General features: G+C 40.9%; 1 protein-coding gene across 1 annotated transcript in view; it reads left to right on the forward strand.

Annotated features, from left to right (window-relative positions):
• Positions 1-656: 656 nt before the first annotated feature.
• Positions 657-22,233, forward strand: part of DPYS (dihydropyrimidinase) — a gene marked incomplete at both ends in the record, with an annotated part of 30,124 nt that continues 8,547 nt past the window's right edge. Inside the window, 8 exons of the mRNA XM_079533332.1 lie at positions 657-737; positions 1,464-1,724; positions 4,890-5,048; positions 6,526-6,705; positions 7,212-7,401; positions 17,089-17,245; positions 18,538-18,679; positions 19,176-19,318. Coding sequence (XP_079389458.1) covers positions 657-737; positions 1,464-1,724; positions 4,890-5,048; positions 6,526-6,705; positions 7,212-7,401; positions 17,089-17,245; positions 18,538-18,679; positions 19,176-19,318 — 1,313 coding nt within the window. The remainder of the gene's footprint in view (positions 738-1,463; positions 1,725-4,889; positions 5,049-6,525; positions 6,706-7,211; positions 7,402-17,088; positions 17,246-18,537; positions 18,680-19,175; positions 19,319-22,233) is intronic.

A 22,233-nucleotide genomic window follows, 5' to 3' on the forward strand; every position in this document is an offset into this window, starting at 1 on the left:
TTTCAGCAGCAGCAGAGATCCAAAGTGCATCCCTGCTATCCCATTCCAGTGCCTGTCTGGGCCTTTTTTCTATTGTCATTCTAATATTAACTGCTCCTGCCTTGAAGTACCACAATTCAACCTCCTCCAAGGTCTGTCTTCCCCCTTCCTCCTCTGGCTAATCATACAGCAGAACCCTGTGCTGAGGACAGGAGGGTTGCCAGCTGAACCAAAGGGCACAGAATGCTCCAGTGGTGTAGGCAGCGCCTGTCTGCACAAAGCAGGAGCTGGAAAGCAAAGCAGATTATAAAGTGGTAACAGTATTTATAAATAACTACACCGTGATTCTCCCCTTTTATTTTAGTCCAAGTTTTCAGATCGTTTTCTAGACCCCTTGCTGTTACCTTCCCATCTCTCTCTCCAGGCCGAGTCCGCCCTTCCCAGAGGGCTCCCGACGGCTCTTTTCCCAAACCCTCCGCCAGCTCCCCCGCCTCCCGTCCCCGCGGCTCTCTCCGCAGCCGGGCCAGGCCGATGAGTGCCGCCCTCGGCCGCTGCCGCCCGCGGGGCTGCGCCGGGCAGGGTGGGGCGCCCCGGCCTTTGTGCGGGAACAGAGCGCGTTGGGGGCGCGGGGCAGCGGGCGGGGGCAGCGCAGCGCAGGAGGCGGGGCAGCGGGCACGATGATGGCGCAGGGCAACAGCTGCCGGAAGATCGTTTTCATGTGGTCCTTTGACTATGGCCAGACGCCTCCGCCGCCTGAGGTGAGAGGAGGCCTCGGCAGCGCCCAGAAAAGCCCGCAGGGTACCCTGCCCCAGCCAACGGCCGCTCTGTTCCGCTGAGTAGTGGTATCTGGGGGAAGGGACCTGGACCCCAGGTAGCGCACTTTTCCCCAGAGTGTCTTCCAGGACGCAGGCTGGGAGAGACCACTCATAGCCTGTGCCCCCTGGAGGGGATTTGGGCAGCCCTTGCATGCAGACCTGTGAGTGCAAAGCTTGGTCCCTCGGAGCACCCACAGGCTCCCCGACTGCTGTCATGGACAGCTTGTGGCACCCTTGGCTTCCTCAATGCCACTGCAGAGCTCAGCTCAGCTTTGGGCATCCGCACCCGTGAACAGCCAGATTTCTAATGCCGCCCAGCGTGTTATAAACTGCACAGTGCAAAGGGCAGGGCTGGAGTGAGCACCATGAGAACACAGCTGGACTGCCCTGAAAGCCTGGTTCCTATCTCTAGGTAAAGAAGAAACAGCAGAAATGCCCAGAAGCAGGCCTCTTGGCCAGAGGCAGGCTGTGTGCTTCGGATCACTGCACTCCCTCCATCATTGGTGCTTCCCCAAAGACTGTGGGTGGAGCTGCCGAAGGCCACGGGCTCAATTCCTGTTTAAAGATCCCCACTTTGTGTGTGTTTAGGGCCATTTGCAGATAACACAGGAAGGGTAGGCTGAGCGAAAAGCAATTTTCTGAGCCGAGTCTTCATTCCCTGTCTTCCAGCCCCCCATGCCAAAGCAGAGGCTTCTGATCAAGGGCGGAAGAGTTGTGAATGATGACCAATCTGTGGAGGCTGATGTGTATGTGGAAGAAGGAGTGGTGCAGGATGTGGGACCAAACCTAAATCCCAAGCCTCCCAGTGGCCTCACTGTGCTGGATGCGACCAACAAGCTGGTGATCCCTGGGGGCATCGATACACACACGCACTTGCAATTCCCTTTCATGGGCACCACATCAAAAGATGACTTCTATACAGGAACAAAGGTGGGTGCATGTGACCACTGTGCACATATGCTTTTCTTTCTGTGCATCTGAGCTTTCTCAGAAAGAAACATGTCTGCTGATTATGCAGTATTAATGCTAACGGAGAGAAAATAGCATTCCTCAAGTAAAGGCAATTGTGCTGTTTCTTGCTTCAGCCACTGTAATAAGCAGTCAGGATACCCAAAGGTGCATTCCGCCAGCATGTTCTTTGGGTTCCTTCAGAGACTTTGCTGGCTGCCAGTGGCAAGTGTTAAGAATGGTCATTTACCCTGGCTGTCGCCATGCTGAGTGCAACTCACCTTGGAGTATGGGCTTCATGCTTTTCAGAACAAAGGTTAACTAAAGCAACAGTGCAACTCCCCCAGTGTGCTGGGAGCACTTCTGTGGTAACCTGATCTTTCTCCTCTGTTAGCATGAATGCAAGTTTTTCATGTCATTCACTTCTGTCCAGACTGTCTCAGTGAGAGTTCAAATACCAGTTCAAATGCACTTTCTTAAAATTATCTCTTTTCTCCCATTTATGTACTTGGAGTTCTTTCAGATTTTCATCTGATCTCGTTATATTACTTACATTAGCAGTTATCAGTTATTAGTAGTAGCAATGCATCATCTTTATAGAGAAAAATACTCATACAGAGCTCCCTAAAATTTGTAAGCTACTTAGTGCTTTGCTGTACAAGTTGAAATTCTTTGCCCACAGAAGAGATGACATTGCCCTGTGATGTGGCTGGTCTGTGAGGCAGCATCCTCAAAGAGCCTGCTACATCCTGTCCATGAGATGGCTTAACTGTGGTTTGCCAAAAAGGGGAAAGCAACAGTGAAACCTTTCTAAAGAAGTGGATTTCACTGATGTTTTCTAATGTGAAAAATACTAGTTTGCCTCTTTAAGATAGCTGAAATAAGTTAAATTAACTCATTTTAACAAGTGGTAGGATGCAGTAAGCACACAACTATTAAGAGCCTTTCAGCTTTGCAGTCCTGCTTAGTTTGATCCTCTTCTTTAGCAGAAAATTTCTTTTCTTGCTTGCTCCATGATGCCATTGACAGGAGAACTACAAATGAGCTGTTATCTTTAAATTACTACCCTGTTTCTTTCAATAACACTGTCACTACTCCCAACTCCAGACACATTTGTTTCCAGTGCTGCTGTTATTTGGAATGGAAGTATTTTACATGCAGCTTTAAGCACAATAACTGTTCTTCTCTGTGTGTTTGGAAATTACGGTGCCTTATTAAATAGGTTGTAATTATTATGCACAAGCTTGACGAAAATTATTTTGCCCATCACAGCAGATAAGTTCTGGTAGAAATGGGGGAATCTGTTATTATATGGGCCTCAAAACGCTTTTTAGTTATCGAAATGGCTTCCACAAGCAGTTTTTGGTCATTTTGTTACTTTTTGTCATAAACTGATAGAAACACAGATCTCACAAAGCAGGTTTCTTCCGAATGCATTACAGGATTAGATGTCTGGAATACTTAGTTTGTATAATTTACAGTACTCGAATATATACTTCAATGTCTTGGGGTTTTAAACTACTTTTGCAACAATCCCTTATTTCTCTCTGAAGACCTTATTTTCGAAGGTGTTTCCAGAGATCCAAAGATTCAGATGAATTCAAATGTAGATGCCTAGGCTATGAAATCCCAAATTAGGAAAGGTTAAAAAAAAAAAAAAAAATTATTTGAATTAGCATTTAAGATTATCAATAATTATTTGTACTGGAGGCAGCGGACACAGGAGCTCCAAAACACAAACTGCATCTAGAGAACAGGATGTCCAAATAGCACAGATTGCATATCCGGAACAGGACATCCAGTCAGTGACTTTGGTGGCCAGCAGGAGGCTTTAGCTCCAGTCCAATGATCAGAGGTCACAAAGTTAGGTATTGTGGACCATCTTGACCCAGGTTAAAGTGTGGGAAGTGTTCGGAGCTGTTTACCCAAGATCATCACCTAACATGCATCTTGGCAGGAGAATCGTAGAGGCAGAATTGCATTCCAACTGCTGTAATAATAAGCTAAGACTTATCCATTCAGTTGAATAAAAGAAGGCATTTACAAATGTTTTGGGAAAAAAAGTCTTTGGTTGGAGTAGAACCTGTGGGATTTCTTTACCTTCAAACTTACAAATATTCTTTAATTTTAAATCTCAATTAACAATTAAGAAGCTAAGATATTTCGTTGGGAAAAAACAAACAAACAAACAAAAAACTGATAGTTTGAACAACTTTTCCTTAGTTAGTGTTCATCACTGATTCAAAAAGGTGTCACTCTCCAAACTTCTTTTTGTTTGCAAAATATACTGACTTATTTGCAGTTTTAGTTCTGATTGCTAAATGAAGGTAGTCCTTTGGACAGAACACAACAACCCATTAAAAAAAAAAAAATTCTTAACCTGCATGGGGTCAAGCCAAATATTTTTTCTTGATTGAAAGAAATATTAGAACTTTGTTTAGAAGGACCTGTGAGCTTTAGTAAGGCAAAGTCAAACAAGCGTCATTTAGAGAAAGAAGAAATGGGTTTATTTAGAAACTGAGTAATACAGCATGAACTGTGTTTACTTTGATCTGAATAGCTTGTAGCTGTTGTGCAGAGGGATGTTGTTCAGAGCAATAGAGAGAATTTCTCTGGCTAGCTTGGAATAGACCAGAAATTGCAGCAAATAAATTACCTTACTGGCAATTTCCAGTAGTCTAGGATTTGGTTTCTGGCAGTGACTACCAGTGAATCAGTTAAAAAGCACTTTGAATCTTCTTAGCATATATAAAATATTTAATAGCAGATAGCTTATAAACAATTTTGGGAATCTACTATGCAGTTTTTCTAAATTATACCCCTCCAGTAACAACAACAACAAAAATTTTAAAATACTTTTAAAATCCTTTTGGTGTTAGACAAGAGTTTGGTGATTTTTACAGCGAACTTTTAAACGAAATGTTATGGTATTTATTCCACTGTGTCTCTATCCCTTAGTGTGTTTTTGTCATACAGGTTTGTTTTTTCAACCAAATAGATTCTGAGAATGCATATCTCAAGTTAGCTGGGGTTTGAGGCTGCTCATCTTTCTCTGTGAATTCATCCACTGCACAAGGAATCGGAGAACATAGGAGACACTGTATTATTTGTCTTACTGATTACTAAATATTAATTTTTTGTTTTCAGGCTGCTGTAGCAGGAGGCACCACTATGATCATTGACTTTGCCATTCCTCAGAGAGGCTGCTCTCTTATTGAAGCTTTTAATAAATGGAAAAGCTGGGCAGACCCTAAGGTTTGCTGTGATTATGCACTGCATGTGGCTGTTACCTGGTGGAGCGACAAGGTACACAGAACAGGCATTTTTCAGTTCCATGAATTTGTACCACACCTGCCTGGAATTAGTCCTCAGGAGGACAATGAATGTTAATATGTTTTTGTATGTACAAACTGGAATAGTCCACACCTTTATATGTATTTGGGAAAAGAAAAAAAGTCTGCAGATAACCTACATGTTTGGATAATATTGCATGAATTTGATGGAAAGGGAAAGGGAAGCAGGCTGTGCAAAAACCAGCCAGAGGGTTTGCAAACCAGAGGTGTTTGCATAAATTTTGCCTTTTCTGTCTGAACGCTCAGTAATCTGTGTTCCTGTTAAATCTTGGGGTAGCGTTTGTGGTGGTGTATTAATAAGGGCATGAATGAAAAATATGGCAGTTAGCTTTATTTGCAAAGGAAGAATTTTGATCGTGAGAAACTGCACTTATATCACCTTAAAGAAAAGCAGAGTTGGAGCCAAGAATTTCTGAAACATGAGATTACCTAGAAAAACATTTTGGAGTCTAAGTAAGGAAGGATCATCATTGTATAAAAATTTGCTAACTGCCTAAAAGCTTTACCAAGGAAATGAATGTTTCAGATGCTTGACATCTATCTGAACATGACCTATATTATATAAGACCACTTTGGATCCTTACAGAATTTTCATCAGTAGCTGGATATATTAATCAAATTTCATTTTAAAATATGAAGTATGAAGTATTTCCTCTAATTTTTATCCTTCAGAACACATAAGCCATGCCCTTCTCATTTGCTATCCACTCCTCAAGATTTAAAGTCTTCATTAAAGTTATACATTCTGTAGAGTTCCTTCCCATAGTGGTTAGCTTTTGTCTTCCATATTTGTGCCAGATTAGGGTCTTGTGTCAGACATTTATTTGTTTGATAATTCCAGTAAAGATAATGCTTCAACACAGAAGTCTTTCTTTGATTTTTTATTAATCTTTCACTTTTCTTGGGCAGATCCAAGCAGATTACTAGAGAGAAGATGAACTATAATGTTTTAATTTTTCTAAAGAAGCCCATGGAAACTGTAATAGCACCACAAATATGCAAGAAGTACTGTCACCATCATTTTACTGGGAAGGGAGAGCTCAAGTTCTAGTGGTTGGTGACCCTCCCAATGGCAGGGGGGTTGAAACTAGATGATCTTTATGGTCCTTTTCAACCCAGGCCATTCTATGATTCTAAGTTAGTTAATGGGTGTTACAAGTTGAATACATAGATTTTGGTATTATTTTCAACATAAGGTTTTCAGCGGAATAAAATTTTACTTCACTGTCTTAAAAAAAAAAATAGATCCCTTCCAGTTCTGCACTGGAGTTAAATGGAGTCAACACATATGTTACTTGGGCTGTTTGAACTGAACATATTTTTGATGGGTGAATAAAGCCTGGTTGTTGGTTCATAGCAATTTCCTTGTAGAAAGTTAACAGGTAAAATTTTGTATTGTTGTTTTGTGAGAATTTCTAACTGTCTTTCAGGTAAAGGAAGAAATGAAAAGTCTTGTTCAAGACAAAGGTGTCAATTCCTTCAAGATGTTTATGGCTTATAAAGATTTATACATGCTTAGTGATGATGAATTGTATGCAGCTTTCTCCTGCTGTAAGGAACTTGGAACAATTGCTCAAGTTCATGCAGAGAATGGGGAGCTAATAGCACAGGTGGGCATTTGATATTTTGTCCATCGAAGTCAGAAATATAACTTGTCCTGTTATCTAAACACTCTAGAGAAAAGCTTTTTTCCCCTATTTAAACTCCAAGGAACCGAAGAACTACATCCCAAAGGATGTTTGTGATGGTCGTAAATATTTTAACCTGGAATACTGGGTTTAATACAGATTGGAAGCAAATGGTTCTGTCACAATTAGAGTCATACTTTCCATATAACACATGTACTTGCAATGTATACTTGGCTGATAAAGAAAGCATCAGGCAAAGCCTGAGCTTGGTTGAAGGGGAAGTTCTTGGTCAAATATTTGCATGTCAGGTGTATGATGCCTGACCCTATGTAGCACAATAATAAATTCCTTGAGAAAGAAAGTATTGTAACTAACTTGTTCCTTCGCAAACTTACTGCAGTTGTTTGGTTTAGGATCCATTTGGCAGACTGTATGTTCACAATACCATGGTTTCACTTAAACTGACTCTTAAATGTTTTTATGTCCAGAACACGAAGAAGTTGCTGGCAATGGGGATAACTGGTCCTGAGGGTCATGCTTTGTCACATAGTGAAGATGTGGAAGCTGAAGCTACGCATAGAGCAATTACCATAGCAAATACCATAAACTGCCCCCTTTATGTAGTCCATGTGATGAGTAAGTCTTCAGCAAGGATGATAACCAATGCACGAAATCAAGGTAAAAGTCCTAATTACTTTATGCTTGGCCATAGCATCAAAGGGAGTGTCATCAGTGTCTCAGTCTGCAGGGCTGCCTTGACCCTAAAAGCATAGGTAAACTCCTTGCAATGAGATCTTTAAACTGTGTGTGTGGAGCTAAGAACTGTGACAGGACAGTTACTGAGGTTGAGACTTTCCCTTCTCCCCAGAATAGCCTTTTTCTCCTTCATGCTACATCTTCACAGTTGAAGAGGTAGCCAGAACAGCACTGCATTAAAAACAATATGATGTTACAAAAAGAAGTAAGGAGCTTAGATGCAACTGAATCTCCTCATTGTCCTAGACATGGTCACTAATTTATGTCTAAAGAATGGTATGTGCACAGTCAATTTAAGATACAGTCATCTCAGTGAAGCTTACATAGCTTACAGGCTATAAGTCACTTACTGAAGATCTGTTGAGGCAAGGAATCTCTTGGTATCCAGGTATAAGGAATCTGCTGCAAGCATAACCTCAAGAGGTGTCACTGCTCAAAGGGAGATACTGTTTTGCAGCCAGCTACTGTGCAGGAGGGCTCAACAGGCTGCTCACTATCTATGGGATAAGATTATTAACTCATAGTCATGTTTGTATACCAATAATATTAGTGTCTTCCAAATTTGGCTTGAGTCAAGACACTGACCAGCCCTGTGGTGAAGTGGGTGCACTGTGCAAATCAACCCTTTGCTATATTGTGTTATGTTTCCCACACCACTTTGAGCTAGATGATGGAACCATTGCATCCATCATGGCTGCAATTTCTGGTCATCTACTTAAGTTGGATACAACTATCGCAATTGCCACTGGTAGTTATCACTTGAGCAGAGTTTTTGGGAATAGAGGTCAGGTTCAGGGGTTGGGGGAGCGTACTGTGGCCAGCCTGAGGTAATGGATATGTTGCTATTCTCCTTCATTGAGTTACAGTCAGCAGCTGGCTGAACATGAGCCACCCATGTGCGCAGGTGACCAAGAAGGCTAATGGCATCCTGGCTTGTATCAGAAATAGTTCAGTCAGCAGTAGCAGGGAGGTGATCACCCCTAGTGAGGCCACATCCTGAATACTTAACTATGTTCAGTTTTGGGCCTATCACTACAGGAAAAACATTGAGGCTATGGGGTATGTCCAAAGAATGTCACTGAAGCTGATGAAGGATCTGGAGCACAAATCTTATGAGCAACAGCTGAGGGAACTGGGATTGTTTTGTCTGGAGGAGGCTCAGGGGAGACTTTATTGCACTGCGACTACCTGAAGGAAGTTGTAGAAAGGTGGGGACAACCTCTTTTCACAGGTGACTAGTGATAGGATGAGGTATAGTGGGCTTAAGTTGTGTCAGGGAAGGTTCAGGTTGGACATTAGGAAAAAATTATTCTCAGAAGAGTGATAAGAAATTGGAATAGGCTGCCCAGAGCAATGGTGGAGTCACTGAGTCACTGTCCATGGAGCATTTTCAAGAAAAGGGTAGATGCAGCACTTAGGGACATGGTTTAGTGGGCATGGTGTTGATGGACTGAGGATTGGGCTAGGTGATCTTAGCAGGTTATTCCAACTTAATGATTCTAGGATTCTACAATTTTCAAGCCTATATCATCTATTTAGGTGAGAAATTGTGCAACAGTGACAATGCCATATTTGTACAGACAGTGGTGTTACATGATGAGGATATGTATTTACTGGGCACTTAGAAGTCAGGGTGATGTTGACAGTGTCCAAAAGTTTAAATTCACTCCAGAGAAGGGTTTCTTAGTTCATGCACTACAAGGTTCATAATCAGTTCTGGCCTGCCAGAACTGACTGATGCTCTTGGCCATCTGTTGGGCAGACTAAAAGCTGCCTGCAGGTCATAGGAGTTAGGTTGTTGCACATGTTCTTCTGTAAGTGCCTGTGGAAGCACAGCACTGTGGGGACATTATATCAGTGGAAGGGATAAGACTGAAGCCCATGATTTGAAGGGCCTGAATTCTTATGGTTTATCTGTCCTTGTTATCTTTTCATCTCACCTAATGTGAAATGCATACAGATTTGTTTCCTCATTTCTTGAATTAGACTTTACACTAGTGGCATGTATTATTAATATCAAAATGCACAGTTTGAGATCTTGGACAAAAATACAACCAAAATCAGCCTGACATCAGTGTGCAAAAGTAAATTGGAATGTTTATGTGGAATATGTATTGATTATGACTTCTAGTAAGACTTTTCTGTAATTCAGGTTTATAAAAAATCTTACCAACATATTTTTTAGTAGCATGTTTTTTGTACTGTGCTATATTAAATTTCTCCACTAGATGACAGTGCTGCTGGTGATGTGAATTCTATCCATCAGTGTACTGTTATTTGTACATTCATAGGCATAGGCATAACACTGACATTTATGTCAAAGTTAACTTCAAGAAGCTGTAACAACGGTTAAAATACTCAGATTAAAGAGAAAACACTGGCTGTGAATGTAAAAGACCTAAGAGAAGAGGCGTTGTTTGTAACACACTAATCAAGTACAAATCAATGTCGTCAGTAAATTCTGTAAAATACTGTCTGACATATGTTGTAGGAATAGACTGCAGTGCCAATATGATAAATGGCTTTATCACAGTACGCTGCTTCAGAGTGTAAAAAGAATAAATTGGTATTACTTATGCTTATTGTTGTGCAAATTGCATTTTGTAGCTTCCTGTGTTCATAATTGTCAAAATGCTTGTCTTTATGCATCACAATATTACACATTTTTTCATAATTAATTTCTGCTTTCATTGAAGTATGTATCTTAGGAGAAAGAAATCTAGCATTGATTAAGAACTTACTGAAGAGCACTAATGTACTACAAAGACTGGTATAACAGCTGCAGGTTTTAGAGAGACTGGTCTGTGTAAATTCTGGCAATTAGATATCTACTGTTGTTGTTAATTTCAGTAAGTATTATTTTTCATTCCTCAACTAAAAGTGATTTTGCAAAATGAGGAGTTCCAGACAAAAATGCTTAAATTCGTGAAGCACTGTATAAATGATGTAAATAAAACTGCTAAAGAATTGCCAGAAGGTGGAGGGTGATGATTCTTCCCCTCTGCTAGGCACTTATGAGACCATATCTGGAGAACTGAATCCAATTCTGGACCCCTTAGTATAAGAGGCATTTGGACATACTGGAGAGAGAGTCCACCAGAGGGCCACCAAGGTGCTGAAGGGTCTGGAGCACCTCTGTGGGGAGAGGTTGAAAGAGCTGGGCCTGCTTGACTTGGAGCAACTGATCCTCCCTGAGGTCTCATCAATATCTATACATATGGGGATCTCAATATCTATAAATACCTGAAATACCTGAAGAGAGGATGCAGTGTGAAGGTGGAACTAGGATCCTTTCAGTGGTGTGCAGTACCAAAACAAGATGCAGTGGGCACAAACTGGAAGACAGGAGGCTCCTTCTGTGCACCAGGCAGCTCTGCTGTGATGTGTGGGTGCTGGAGCACTGGCACAGGTTGCCTGGAGGCTATGGAGTCTTCTCCTAGACATGGACCCGGGCCCCCTGCTATGGGTGTCCCTGGTTGAACAGGGGTGGGACTTGATGGCTCTAAGGGTTCGTTCCAGCCTCAGCCACTCTGTGATTCTGTAAAAAGCCAAATATTTGAAGTATATTCAACCTGGAGAAGTTAAAACCACTCTAATATGAAAGCTGAGAAAACTCTTATACCTAGGGAGGGAAACTCCAAGGCATTGAAAATACTTACTTTAACAGTTTATTCACCTTTTCAAGATGATTTCTTCATCCTTTGATACTAGCTTTCTGCTCCTTACAGTTGTGAAATTTTTCATGTTTCTTACTAAGTACTTAGTGTGAAGTACTGTGTGTGAGTGCATATTCCTCTCAGCCTACACTGGAGGAATACTGACATTCTTTGCTGTTCCATCACACAACCAAAAAAGGGATAGACTTATCTTCAGTGAGATACGTATTCAGAGAGAAAATGTATATTTTGGGTGATGGCATGATAGCAATGTGGTTTTCAGATTCTTTGGGATGCTTTTCAGATTCTAAGGGATGGTGATTTTTCTGGTCAAAAGTATAAGAAGAGCCCAGTTCATCTTTGTCTATCTTTTAGATGAACATTGTTTTTAGAGTTAGAAACTGAAGGCCTGATCCAATTTTCTGAAGAAAGAAAGCATAATTCCATTGATGTAAGGCTTAAATCTTAAAGGCTAAAACCAGCCATCCAGGTTGTAAAGGAATACTAAGAATACTCAAATACATGAGAATAACAAACTTCAGGGAAATGTTATGAGTGGCAGTTTTTCTCTCTCCTTCCCTCCATGCTGAAGTCCACTGTATGCTCTCATCTCCAGCCATACCTGTTACCAAGGGAAGTCTCCAGACTATAGTAGCATGTTTTTCATGTACACCAGCAATAGCCAATAGTGCTGCTGAATTCAACAGAAAATCCAAGATTTCTACATGTTTTGACTGTGTTGGAGAGGAAGAGCTCAAACTACCATCTTATTCTTTTTTGGTTCCTACCAACCTATTTACAGAAGCAGTCATTCACTGGTTCTCAATTTGAGGGGGTCAAAAGCCACATCTCTTTTTGAGAACTGTACATAGTCATCTCAGTGGGCTGTTCAAGAATATATACTTATTCAAATTACAAGAAGCATGCTTAGACTTACAAAAATCCCATACCTCACACCATCAGCTACAGACTAGGTCAGATCTTACTGAGAGGAAGGACATGTTTGTGAGTGTACAGACTCTCAAGCTGATGCAGAGCACAAGAATGCAGTTGAAAATCCAGACTTTTTAGATAGCTCATGCAGGACAGCTCAGGTCCAGGCTGTAGATAGATTAACTAATGCAATGATGTGCCTACGCCATTAAGCCCTGCTTTGCATTCCCACCTCTATCAGATCTTGCTGATCAAGTGAGTACCTTTGCCCCATGTGACCTTATCTTCAGTGCTTCTGAAAATTTTACTGAAGCAAACACACAAGGACCAGTTTTACAAGCCTTTAAATGTTAGTAGTTGTTTCTGAAGATTATAGCTCTTTTTGAATTCTGAAAGGTGTTAGAAGAAATTACAATTGTGTGTTCTTCTTTGTTTGAAACTAATTTATGTGAATGTAGCTCTTTCCAGTCAGTTTTATGTCTAACAAAGAAGTCACTACAGCTATTTCCCAGCTATTTCAGAGTGTCAGAAAGACCAAACGACATAACACTATCTGCTTACTATTTTTATTGAATGCAGGAAGACATAACAAGAGGAAGGATCCGATGTATTACTGCATTACTCCAATTTTATGTCTATAGACAGAAGCCAGTTGGGTTAAAAGAGCCTTAATGTGGAATTCCCTTGCTATTTGGGTTTTGCTTTAGCAAAATCTTTGCATTATTGCACCCATCAGTCTGACTAGTCATAGTCCAAATGAAATGCAAGAAATTGTCAGTCAAGTGTTCAGATACAGTCTGTTGAAGCTGCAGTGTTCATACTCAAAAGTCACTTGCAGAAATTGCTTCTACTCCTTCTGTCTCATGGCAACAAGGGGAGATGTTCAAATTCTGGCTGCAGAAATATTATCAGCTCTGGTACATGAGTTTGAATCAACTCAGTATAAATGGCTGTGAATTTGAGGATGTAATTTCGTTTGGATATCATGGAAATAATGTAAGAAATTATTTATAGAAGTGAGCATATATTCCCTTTCTACTGTTATTATGTTTGTCATTTTTAGCTATGACCTAATGTTGTTTAGTTCAGGTTTGCTTTTTATGAAAGTTTCTTCATCTTGTTGCAGTTAGGAGAGATCACAGACACAGGCACATTCTGCTTTCCATTGATTTTTCTGTCAAAAGTCCACTAGGTTAATATAGAATATATTGTTATAGAATCATAGTAGCCTTTGGGTTGGAAGGGGTCCTTAAAGGTCATCTAGTTCAACTTTCCTGCAAAGAGAAGGGATTGGTGTTGGGACCAATGTTATTTAACATCTTTGTAGGCAATGTGGACAGTGGGATTCAGTGCACCCTCTGCAAGCTTGCAGACAACACCAAGCTGAGTAGTGCAATTGACACGCTAGAGGGAAGGGATGCTATCCAGAGGGACCTGGACAGGCTTGAGTGGTGGGCCTATGCCAACCTCACAAGGCCAAGTGCAAGGTCCTGCACCTGATTGAGGGCAGTTCCAAGCACAGATACAGGTTGGGCAGAGAATGGCTTGAGAGCATCCCTGAGGACAAGGATTTGGGGGTGTGAGTTGATGAAAGACTCAGCATGTGCTGGCAATGTGCTCTTGCAGCCCAGAGGGCCAATTGTATCGTGGGTTGCATCAAGAGAAGTGTGACCAGGAGGTCGAGGGAGGTGATTCTGCCTCTTTTCTCTGCTCTTGTGAGACCCCATCTGGAGTACTGTGTCCAGCTCCGGAGCCCCCAACATAAGAAGGACATGGAGATGTTGGAGCAGGGGAAGAAGAGGGCCTGCTGCTCGAGCCTGTCTAGGTCTCTATGGATGGCATCCCGTCCCTCGAGCACAATGACTACACCACACAGCTTGCTGTCAGCCACAAACTTGCTGAGGGTGCACTCAGTCCCACTGTTCTTATCATTGATGAAGATATTAAAGAGCACTGGTCCCAGTACTGCCCCTGGGAGACACCACTCTTCACAGATCTCCATCCAGAGAGCCATTGACAACCACTCTCTGGCTATGATCTTGTAACCAGTTTCTCATTCATTGAACAGTCCACCATATCTTTCCAATTTGAAGAGAAAGAAACTACGGGGGACCATGTAAAAGACCTTGCTGAAGTCCAAATAGATTACATCTGCAGTTTTTCCCTTGTCCACTAATAAAGTTACACCATCAGAAAATGTAACAAGGTTGGTCAGGCAGAACCTGTACTTGGTGAAGCCATGCTGGTTATCTCATATCACATCCCTCTCTTCTGTATGCCTTATCACAGCTTCCAGGAGGATCTGCTCCATGATCTTCCCTGGCACTGAGATAAGACTGACAGGTTGGTAGTTCCCTGAGTCATCCTTTCTACTCATCTTGTACCCATTAAAAATGTATGTGACATTGCCTTTTTTCCAGTTACCAGGGACTTCACCTGACCACCGTGACTTTTCAAATATCATTGTGAGTGGCTTGAGAGCTACATCAGCCAATTCTCTCTGGATTGTGGAGTGCATCTCATCAAGACCCATAGACATTCAGGTTCCTCAAGTGGTTGCAAACCTGATCTTTGCTTACAGCAGGAGCCTGTTCTTTACTTACAGCAGAACTGGCTCCCTCAGTTCCCACCATTTGAACCATCTGTTAGAGGATTGCATGTAGAGCAGTCGTTAGTGAAGACTGAGGCAAAAAGGTTATTATCTCAGCCTTCTCCTTGTCGATTGTTATTAGCCCGCCTGTATTGCTCACTGGGTGAGGAACACCTTCCTTCTGAGTGATGTACCTATAGAAGCCTTTCTTATCCTTCTTTGTGCCCCTTGCCAAGTCCAGTTCCAGTTGGGCCTTGGCCTTCCTGACCCTTCCCTACACTGTTCCTATACTCTTCCCAGGTTACTTGTCCCTGCTCCCACTGCCTGTGCATTTTCTTTTTGGTCTCCAGTTTGATCAGCAGGTCTCTTGCTTTCCGCTCCTGACTTCCTATACCTCAGGATGGAGAGCTAAAGAAAGCTTCCTTAAAGATCTACCAGCTCTGCTCTGCTCCCTTTTCCTTCAGGACTGATTTCCAGAGGGTTTTGTTGAATAACTCTTTGAAGAGCTGGAAGTTGGCTTTCCTAAAATTAAGATTCTAATTTTACTCTTTTTTTTGCCTGTCTGATATCCTTCAAGAGTGTGAACATCGTTGTTGCATCATCCTGCATTGTGTATATATGCTGGACTTTTTGAGTATATATCTATACTGTGACACCCTGTCCTCAAATACTGTGTTCAGAATTGCCCAAAGAAAGCCCAAGATCTCCCTCACTCCTGCTGCAGCTCTGAATTAGAAAAACACAAATCCAGCTCAAACCTCCTCATTCACTGGGTGTCTATATTGCTTAAGTGGATAGCCTCACATTCAGTGCTTTTGGTTTTGAAAATAAGGTTTTCAAAAACAACTGTTTAAATCATGATTTTTAGTCCAAAAAACTTATGGTGGTGCAAATAAATGGGACTGGAAGCTTAGAATGCTCCAAGCCAAGGCATCAGAACGTCAGTTCAGCATGTCAGAGCATGATGAGTTAGATACAGCAAATTAATTATGCTCAGAGAAAGTATGTAGGTCATGGCATACTATTGTAGTCTTGGAATAAATGTACAGTATGGTAATGCCAGTGCAGGTCTTGAAACCTTGTAGAAGTAACTGTAGAACTGTAGGTTTTAATACTTCAGAAATGGTATGTGACTTTTTTTACAAGTCTAGCATAGAAAGGTCAAGAAATGGCACTACTGCAGTAGGAAGCATTTTGACAAGAACTAAGCTCCTCAGAAGCTACTTGTGCAAGCGTAGCAGCTTACAGAAATACCAGAACTTAATGCATGGAGAAAAAATTGCAGTGGTTTGCTTTGTTGTTTTCCAGTAGTAAAGATAAATGCCTCAGTTACACGCAGAACACCAGAAAAAAAATACTATCTAGTAACAGAACAGTGGCCATCTGAACTCTTGCTGAGATAACATAGAGATAGTTTTAACAAAAATTGCCCCTAGTCACTAGAGTAAAATATAAGGTCCACAGAAAGGTAACTGTTGTCTGTGAAGAGCAGGGGCAGCAGAAAACTCTTGCCAGGATCTGGCAAAGGCTGCCTTTAACAAGCACCAAGCAGCCTAGGAGTGGGTGCATGAGGCTCCAGATTGCTCTGATGTTTTGGAAACTATAATGGTTAGTGGCATTATGTGCTATGCCCACAGAACAGTAACATGGCTGAATCAACTCCTAAAGGAGGAAAACATCTTGTTTCACCTCCCTTCTTCTAATGGGTTTCAAGCCCATGTTTCCTAGGAGGAAAAAATACTTGAATTATATTAGCTCTATCTAAAGGCTAACAGCTTGTTTAGATTGCGGTCCTCATATGAGAAATCTAGAATACTATGCCACACACAAATAAAGTTTGGAAAATAACTTATAAAATTAAAGTATTTATGGTTTTTAATTTGGAAATGTTTTTATATTTTTAAAATTTATACCTGATGCTCTGTTGTTCTTCCTGGTCAGCATGCCTGCATTTATAGTCTGAAAGTTAAAAATAACATCTTGCAAGGTCTGTTTGCTGTATGTGTTAAATTACATTGTTACATAGTCAATAATTTCAGAACATCAAACAGAAAGAAATATATGGATCTTGAACATAATTAATGCAACCCAGGACTGCGTTCCTTTTGAAATCTCAATCAAGTGCCTAGAAAACACTGTGTAAAACCCATTATAATATATCTGTCAACAATTTAATTAAAAAGCTTTCCAAAGCAATGGTCTTATGAGAAAATATATTGGGAAATCACAAGCAGAATATTCAGAAGAGAGATGCTGTGTTATAGCTTAGTTAATCTTAGTTTATTATGTTCTTCCATGTATTGATGTTTAATTTGAAATATTCATTCAAATTCAAATATATTACCACCAAAAATTTATGAAACAGAGGAAATACAAGAAATTCATTTTTGTGTAACTTGGTGATGATACAATTGCTTTACGTGCTTTTAGGAAAGGTGGTTTACGGGGAGCCTATTGCTGCTGGTCTTGGCATCGATGGTACCAACTACTGGAATGAAGACTGGGCTCATGCTGCAGCACATGTGATGTCACCTCCACTCAGTCCAGATCCTTCTACTCCGGATTTCCTCATGAACTTACTGGCCAAGTAAGCAGATGAACAAACAGTGACAGCTGTTGCACAAATACTCAGCAAATTCTGTCTGTTTCCCTTGAGATATTTTAGGTACAGAATTATCAGGAAGGTGAAATGGAAGGTGAAACCGTAGATTAAAAAAAAAAAGATTAAAAAAAAAATCTGTTACAGAAATTAGAAACTGCTCAGATTTTGTTTCTTGGAACTGTTGTGACCTTCTGTCCTCACTTGATTTTAGTCAATAAGCCTTGTCTTGCTAGTACTGAAGCAAAAAGTAAAACAGGAGAACAGCAAGGCTGTACGTTGGTGGAAATTTTGTGAAAAGATGTCACAATTAGAGGTTCTGGGCATTGCTATCAACTCAGTGTTTCACTTGAAATTTGGATACTACATGAAAATTAAGCCCACTGTTTTCTGAAAGCAGATAAATATATTTCACTTCATTACATTTGCTTCAGAAGGAATTAGGAACAGAAGTATTGCCTAGAGAGGTGGTGGATGCTCTATCCCAAAACACATTCAAGGTCAGGCTGGATGGGGCTCTGAGCAACCTGATCTAGCTGTAGATGTCCCTGTTTATTGCAGAGGAGTTGGACTAGATGAGCTTTGAAGGTGCCTTCCAACTCAAATGCTTCTATGGTCCTTCAGAGCCACAAAATGTGGCTGATGGTTGTGCAAATCTGGGGTAACTTAGAGGGAACAACATGGATCTGTGTCAGGGGAGGTTTAGGCTGAGGATTAGGATAAGGTTCTTCACCAAGAGGGTTGTCAGACACTGGAACAGGCCCTCCACAACAGTAGTCGTGGCACCAAACCTGCCAGAGTTCAAGAAGCACTTAGACAATGCTGTTAGATATAGGGATTGAATTTTGAATGGCCATGTGTGGAACCAGAAGTTGGGCTTGATGATCCTTTTGAGTCTTTTCCAACTCAGGATACTCTATGATTCACAGGATATGTGGAATGACAGTCCAAAATTGTTGTAAGTGGGGATGGAAATTTTGCTCTGGGCAAAAAAAGATAGCGTTCCATTTGTGGAACACCTGTGGCATATTCAAATATCCATATATCCATAAGAGTGTTTTTTCTATCCTTGGTATTATCTGAGGACTTTTGGAAGAGAAACTGGCAGTCACTGTGAAGATACTCTTGGAGGATGGGTTAAAGACAAGCTGACAGGATGTTTTCAGTTTCTCTTTGCAGGAAGGATGGTTGGATGTGTCTACCCAGCCTTGCAAAAGATTTTCCTATGCAACACTGTCTGACACATGCTCCAATTCATAATTAACTTTGTTTCTCCACAGTGATGACCTGTCTGTGGTAGGGACTGACAACTGCACTTTTGACACATGCCAGAAAGCTCTGGGAAAGGATGATTTCACCAAAATCCCTAATGGACTGAATGGAGTGGAAGACAGGATGTCAGTAGTGTGGGAAAAAGGCGTTGTAAGTAAATCAAGGTGTCTGAACATGGAAGTAATTGGTGTCTCCAACAAAATACACTGTCTCAGTATAATTAGCTTCTCAGATTTATCAAATGTATTTATCACAGGATATCTGATAACACAGTTTTCAGAAAACAATATACCTGCGAAATGTTGTGTCTCCTGAGGAAACTGCTCAGCAGAACTACAGATTCAGAAGCCAGCTAAGAAATTTGATTCCAGTTGACTATGAACTATGACCATAGCTTTAAATTTGTCTTTTTTTCCCTTTTATTATGAGGTAAACTGACACAAAGTCATCATATTCCATATTTGGTGAAAGTGCCTTTTAATGTGTGCACCAGAGACAAATAGTTATTTTTATTTCTTTTAAACTCATCAGTAAATTGATGTGCTGCTGTAATTTTGGTAGAGATCAACCTTTTCATCAACACAAATATTTTTTACATTCCTTGTTTAAAAAAACAGTGAGTTTACTTTTGTGTACTTTCTCTCAGTACAGTGGAAAAATGGACGAGAACAGATTTGTAGCTGTTACCAGCACAAATGCAGCAAAGATCTTTAACCTTTATCCGAAGAAGGGAAGAATTGCTGTGGGTTCTGATGCAGATATCGTAATTTGGGATCCTGAAGCTACAAGGTATGTAGGGGAAGTTGTTTCCTTCCATCCAGATCCTCTGCAGGAAAAAAGTACCTCAATCCATTTGTGTAGCAATAAACCTCTGGGAAGAGATTATGGTGTTTTTTCAACTGTACTTTGTGTGAATTATTTACAAGTTATTTATTTGACTCCTACGGTAGTGTTTATAAGTAGAGATCCTTGATCTCTAGATGGCCTTAAAAAAATCTCCCAAATTGCTGACCAAGCACGAAAATAACAAGATCCATACATTATACTACCAGGGCATGGTATCCTAAGAGTAAAAATAACCACTTTTGGATCTTAGAGTAACTGTTAAGCGCTTGACTATGTTTAGCTCCCTTCCACCACAAAAAGCAGGGAGAGAAGCCTGTGTTCCTGCAGAGTGATCCATCACAAGCTTCTGTTTTGAGCTTACAGCTATTTCAAACATATTCAGAGGTGGTCAGAATCATTAGTATGGGGTCTTGACCTGTTAACATCTCCTTCCTAGCTAGCAGAACAAATACAGTGGTAAAGCCGTAAGTGAGCCTAGTTCTGAAGCTCAAGCTGTATGTGCTTGTACTTAAGGAGCTTTCTGACTTTGTGCCCAGTAAGTCTGCTTAAGTAGAACTTGTTACACCAGCAACAGAAGCACAAAAGATATGCCAATCTCTTGCCTTGCATGGCCTGATGCCATGGTACATTCATGCTTCAAAAGACATCCACTGTCTTTCTGAGAGCCTCAACTCACACAGCACAATCTGTGCAATAGAGCTGATTCCTGTCTTCAGATCTATCCACACCAAGAGCCAAATCCATAATCAGGCTACTGCAAGTATCTCAGGTATCTCTCGAGTGTTTCACTTGGCTCTTATGCCCAACCTTGGTATAAGAGCAGTCTAAACTACATGAAAGCGGTTTGGGAGCAAGCTGTCAGATGCAGCTTGCCTTTGGAAGTTGCTAATATCTGCTGAGATGCCTATGGGCTGTGTGAGTGCACCTCCGCTGTCTGACCTCCAAGCAGGTCACCTTAAATCTGCAGGCATTAAGCAGTTGAGTACGAAGTCTGACCACATTCAGCCATTGTACATACCAGCAGCTGATCAGGATGTATGCCAGGCAGGTACTTTGGTGTCAGGCTTAGCTTCAGTAAGCAGCACGAGCATACACACTGACCCTTCACTGAGTTGAAATTCCTTCACTGATGTCAATCTAAACAGTGAGTAAATCCATATAAGAAAGCAATCACAAATCCTAGCTGAGCTTCTTGGGGTGCTGGACATGATAACAGCATTGCCAGTTTTCATCAAGAGATCACAGTGTTTGGTGTTCCTAAAACTTGAGCTGTTTTAACCAAGAAATTGCAATAGATTTTCAGCCTTTGTTTTTAAAAAACAGACTTGAAGACTCTGATTGTAAAGCAAACTTCGGAAACACAAGTAGATAAATCTGAGGCTCAGAAAGCAAATGGAGGTAAAAAGCCCTAAGCCTAGATTTACCTTACATATACACAATTCTTTAGACTTATCTTCTGGTTTCTGAATTTCAGGCATTTCAATATACTCATGAATAGCAAAACCATACAGAGTGACACGGAAAAGCAATCTGTGTTTCAGGTTGCAAAGATTGAGGACTTGGAACTAACTACTCAGAAGTCCCACAAAAAGCTGTAAATACCAGCAGAAGTTTCAAGAGTGTCAATCAACACAGAGTCCTGCCCTGTGCTGGGTCAGAGAGATTTTGCTGCTGGGTATTAAATAGCTCATGTGCATTATGCCTCCTGGCATGTTGAGCAAGCATATTTAGGATCCTAGTAATGAGCTTTTTCAGGACAGTGGTGCTATAAACTCTGATTTAAAAAAAAAACAAAAACAAAAACAAAAAAACCTGAAGGTTTATTTTAGAGTTCACTTCTGCTCTGCCTGGGGACAAATGGGACTAGAAGTGGAGTTATGACATTGTTCTCAAGGTGCTTTGTCAGCTCCTAAAATTACTTATCTTTTGCTTCCCAGCCGTTCCTTCTGCCTCCCTTCACTGTCCTGGTAGTTCTCTTATAACTTTTGCCCGTTGCTTTGAAGGTGCAGTTTTTCTTCAGATAGCTTTTCAGAAATTAAATTGTATTTTTTTACTGAGCAAGCTGATTTTAAGTTGAATCAACCTTTTTGCTTTTATTCATCCTCCCAATCTGTACATTTCCCACTGTTTATCCCTTTGGCTTTGCTGAGAACAAGCCACTGTGCAAGTACCATTGTGTGAACTCCATGGGTAAGTATAAATAAATCTTGAGCTCGTCTATTCATTTCTCTATAAATCCTGAAGAGGGCACAAACAGCCAGACAGAAAAAAAGGATCTAGCTAACGGACTTAAACCATTTGAGATATTACACAACCTGCAGTCTCATATGCTTTTGTTGCATTTGGATATTAGATTTTGATTTCACAATAGGCTTGTTCCTCTTTCTAGCAAACTCCTTCCTGTTTTGATGGTAACTATTTTTCACATCTGTAGATCTAAATCTTTTAAGATAGGAAAATGTCACTTTATAGTTCTGGCTCGATGCTGTATTGCTGTAGTCTTAAAATGCTGGCTGGCTGATAGTAGTTCAGATAGTTTGGCAATTGCTGAAACATTGCTGTGAAGAACTGGTATGGTGTGACCGTATTCTGGCAGAGAATTCTGAAGTCACTTTATGAGTGAAGCTTTTCAAAATAGAAAATCTTAAATTCCTGCAAAATTAGCTGCCTTTTGCCTTCCACATCATTGCCCAATAGCAAGTTGATGGGTACAATCTGGGCATTCAGGACATTCCTTTTCTAGGTTGTAAAGCCTGGTGAATTCAGCATGACAGCTTTGCAAGCTGGAAGCAGTTGCAATTCAAGGCTCTACTTCCAGCACTCAGCTGCTTTTGCTGAGACTTTATTTACAGGTATCA

The sequence above is a fragment of the Tetrao urogallus genome (assembly GCF_951394365.1).
Source record: "Tetrao urogallus genome assembly, chromosome: 3".
Classification (NCBI taxonomy): domain Eukaryota; kingdom Metazoa; phylum Chordata; class Aves; order Galliformes; family Phasianidae; genus Tetrao; species Tetrao urogallus.